Source organism: Mustela nigripes, chromosome X (genome assembly GCF_022355385.1).
Source record: "Mustela nigripes isolate SB6536 chromosome X, MUSNIG.SB6536, whole genome shotgun sequence".
Lineage (NCBI taxonomy): Eukaryota > Metazoa > Chordata > Mammalia > Carnivora > Mustelidae > Mustela > Mustela nigripes.
Genome location: NC_081575.1, coordinates 62,198,154 through 62,202,536, shown reverse-complemented (window position 1 = coordinate 62,202,536; position 4,383 = coordinate 62,198,154). Strand labels below are relative to the sequence as shown.

Sequence of the window (4,383 nt, the reverse complement as noted above, 5' to 3'; positions counted from 1 at the left end):
TGAACCAGAAAAACCTCCCAAGGCCCTAAATACAAATTAGATAGCAGCACTGACCTCTCCCGATCAAGGTCCTCTTTCTTTCACCTTTTCTTCTCCTCATTCTCTCAGTTCTTCGGTTTTAATTTCATTGCTATGTTCTTTCCCATCTCCTCGTTTGCTCTTCTTACTTATTTTTATTTCTCCCTGTCTGTTTTTCCCCCTCTTTTGGACCTTATTTGGTTAAGGTTCCCATTGTACTTTGCTTTTACATATCAAGGTTGATTATGGCAAACACTAAGTGGGGCCTATGGGATGAAATGGTCAAGAAAGAATATGAGAGGCACTCCATAAAGATTTTTGACTGAGAATCAAGTTATAGGAAGTTTCCAATCTTAACTTGAGAACTTTAGCTATTAAAAATGACAACTCTTTGATATACATTTCATAAGTCATCTCTCCAAGACCATTTCTCTCTCTAGGCACTGCAGCGAGTGATTTTTTTTTTTCTCAATCCAAACACTGGTTGAAATAACTTTAGGCCTCTATATCTCAGGCAGATTCCTCACTCCACTCCCTTCTTTGTTACATAGAGTGGCCCTTTGACCTGTTTGCTGGGAGTTGGAAGGAAAGAGTAATGTAAGGTGGAATCACTTCAGAAAAATGCCTTTCACATTTTAAAATATAATCATGTGAAAATCCATTATTGGTTATATCAGGGAGCAAAGACCACTTTTACTCCATATCCTCCTCATTGAAAAGAACTCATTCAGCAGTTACTTGTCCCTAGTGTATTATAGAGAATTCGAAAGACAGTTCCTATGGCAGCTGTTAACATAGAATGTTAAACAGATTTCTTTTTTTTTAAGATTTTATTTATTTATTTGACAGACAGAGATCACAAGTAGGTAGAGAGAGAGGAGGAAGCAGGCTCCCTGCTGAGCAGAGAGCCCGATGTGAGGCTTGATTCCAGGACCCTGGGATCATGACCCGAGCAGAAGGCAAAGGCTTTAACCCACTGAGCCACCCAGGTGCCCCAGAAAGTTAAAAAGATTTCTATATGCAAACTAGAACAATGTTGGTCTAGATACCCAACAGGATGATCAAGTTAATGACTGCCACATGTATAAACAGTGGCAAGCAATGGGCAGGTAACCAACTCATCCGATCAGAAGTGTATAGTGGGGTAGGGGGTTGGTCCTTTAAGTGAAATCTACTTTTACATTTCACTTGTAGTTAACCAGAAAAGGTTTTATTGATTAGGACCAATTTAGGAGCTGAAAGCATGAAAGTAATGGATTGGGCTGTGGGAAGGGGAGATGAAAACATACTAGGCTAAGCATTTAGCAAGAAGGAACTACAATCTGCAAGAGGGAAATTCTGAGATTTTTTTTTTTTTCCATTCTTTTTTTTTTTTTTTTTTTAATTTTTTTTTTTTTTATAAACATATATTTTTATCCCCAGGGGTACAGGTCTGTGAATCACCAGGTTTACACACTTCACAGCACTCACCAAATCACATACCCTCCCCAATGTCCATAATCCCACCCCCTTCTCCCAAACCCCCTCCCCCCGGCAACCCTCAGTTTGTTTTGTGAGATTAAGAGTCACTTATGGTTTGTCTCCCTCCCAATCCCATCTTGTTTCATTTATTCTTCTTATGTGAATTATCACCCTCAAAAGGCTATGTAATATGGTGAAAAAATCTTTTCACCAGAAGCTTTAATTGACTGAGCGATCTTTGCTTTTTGAACTATGTTTTAGAAGAAAAGTGAATCAATAATTTACTTCAGAAGTTTAATCATAACTTCTTTAAGAGCATGTCCTGGAGGTGCCATATTGACCTGTAGTCTTGTAAAATAGAGCTAATACTCAGACAGTGAAGTTTACTAGTATTGGAAGGGAGACAATATAATTTAGATTAGTGTAACAATCCTTTGGTTAGGGATAAAAAATCTGAGTTCTTGTTCTGACATTACCATTTATACATTCTTCTAATTCTGATGTTGTAATTTTAAGTTACACAAGCTTCAGTTTTTTTCTTCTGTAATATGGTGATAAATTCTTTTCTTGCCTATTATATAGTATTCTTAAGGGAGTCAAAACATATTTTTGAAAGTTAAAAAATTTTTCACACATTTCAAACTATTAGTGCTGTTTTAACTATCAGTGGTCTGTTTCCCCATACCCATCCCCCATCCCTGTTTAGGCTCTCAAGCAACCAATATCTTATTCCTGTTCATTGTAATGCTGCATATAGTATTGCCTTTATTATATTAAGTATGATCTCTCCCAGTCTTGCAACATACTCGTATAGTAACTTTTGACATATGGTTTGTGCTCAAAACGTCCTTGTCAAAACAAGCTGAACGTGCATATTGTTTCTAGTCTGGTAGACAAGATATCTTTTACTCCACAGAAATGAATGGAAGGCAGACTTGGTTATTCATTCCATCTTGTCTCCTATAGGAGGAAAATATTTCTTACCAGTCTCTAGTCTCAAAGTGGTGAACCCTGCAGCCAGCAGGCCTTCTGAAAAACAAAAACAAAAACAAAAGCAAATCCATGGGTGACAGAAGATTCATTGACTTTCAATTTCAAGATTTAAATTCAAGCTTCAGACCCAAGTTAGGCAATGCTACTGCCAATAATACTTGCATTGTTGATGATTCCTTCAAGTATAATCTGAACGGCGCTGTCTACAGTGTTGTATTCATCCTGGGTCTGATAACCAACAGTGCCTCTCTGTTTGTCTTCTGCTTCCGCATGAAAATGAGAAGTGAGACTGCTATTTTCATCACCAATCTGGCCCTTTCTGATTTGCTCTTTGTCTGCACTCTACCTTTCAAAATTTTTTACAATTTCAACCGTCATTGGCCTTTTGGTGACACCCTTTGCAAGATCTCTGGGACTGCATTCCTCACCAACATCTATGGGAGCATGCTATTCCTCACCTGTATTAGTGTGGATCGTTTCCTGGCCATTGTCTATCCCTTCCGATCTCGTACCATTAGGACAAGGAGGAATTCTGCCATTGTGTGTGCTGGAGTCTGGATGCTAGTCCTCAGTGGTGGTATTTCAGCCTCTTTGTTCTCCACCACTAATGTCAACAATGCAACCACCACCTGCTTTGAGGGCTTCTCCAAACGTGTCTGGAAGACTTATCTGTCCAAGATCACCATATTTATTGAAGTTGTTGGTTTCATCATTCCTCTGATATTGAATGTCTCTTGCTCTTCCGTGGTGCTAAGAACCCTCCGCAAGCCTGCTACACTGTCTCAAATTGGGACCAATAAGAAAAAAGTGCTGAAGATGATCACAGTGCATATGGCAGTCTTTGTGGTATGCTTTGTACCCTATAACTCTGTCCTCTTCCTGTATGCTCTGGTGCGATCCCAAGCCATTACCAATTGTTTGTTGGAAAGATTTGCAAAGATTATGTACCCAATCACCTTGTGCCTTGCAACTCTGAACTGTTGCTTTGATCCTTTCATCTATTACTTCACCCTTGAGTCTTTTCAGAAGTCCTTCTACATCAATACCCATATCAAGATGGAGTCCCTGTTTAAGACTGAAACACCTCTGACCACAAAGCCTTCCCTTCCAGCTATTCAAGAAGAGGTTAGTGATCAAACAACACATAATGGTGGTGAATTGATGTTAGAATCCACCTTTTAAGTAATGAGAACTGTCTTTAGGTGTAGATATGGTTTTTCCTCTGCTATGAACAAGACAGTTTGGAGCTAATGATACTGAAAATAGATTAATGTACTGAATACAGTCAGATACATTTATTTGAATGTTTATTATGCATATGCTGTTTTGTTCAATAATTATAGGTCAGGTCTAATTACAACAACCAAAAGAGATTGACAAACTTCTGCTGGGTTGTAATTTCATTGCACCACATTATATAAGTAGCCAGCCAGTGACCTTGACTTTAGTGATATGGAGATGATTTTAAAAATTTTAATAAAGGTATTTCTACTCTGACAATATTTGGTAATTAGGTTGGGCCTATAAATATGGAACAAATTCAGGGATTATTTAAAAAAAGTCTTTGTGTTACTACTGATACATGTTAGTTTTTTTTTCCTTTTTTGTATTGTCATAGAGTACATTTTAGCACAAGAATATATTTTAGCCTAACATTATTAATAAGAAATGTATTAAATTTAAAAAAGCTGGTGAAATTTATTATATATATTTTGAAAGTAGAAACATAAATTGTGTTTGCCTGAATATGGATGCAAAGAAACAAATTAACTGGATTTACACATTTGTAGTTCCCAGCAGAGTCAGTTTTTTTAATCTTAATTTTTTATACTACATTAAGATTTTAATATGAAGCTTCAAATCCAGAAAGCTGCTAAATGTGTGCCCAAAATAATTACAAAATAGAAAATC

The 4,383-nt window shown here is 37.2% G+C and overlaps 1 protein-coding gene across 1 annotated transcript; it reads left to right on the top strand.

Moving 5' to 3' along the window:
- The first annotated feature begins 2,541 nt into the window (after positions 1-2,541).
- On the top strand, positions 2,542-3,654 carry LPAR4 (lysophosphatidic acid receptor 4). The gene has a single exon (XM_059385567.1). The coding sequence runs from the start codon at positions 2,542-2,544 to the stop codon at positions 3,652-3,654; it is 1,113 nt and encodes a 370-aa protein (XP_059241550.1).
- The last annotated feature ends 729 nt before the right edge of the window (positions 3,655-4,383 follow it).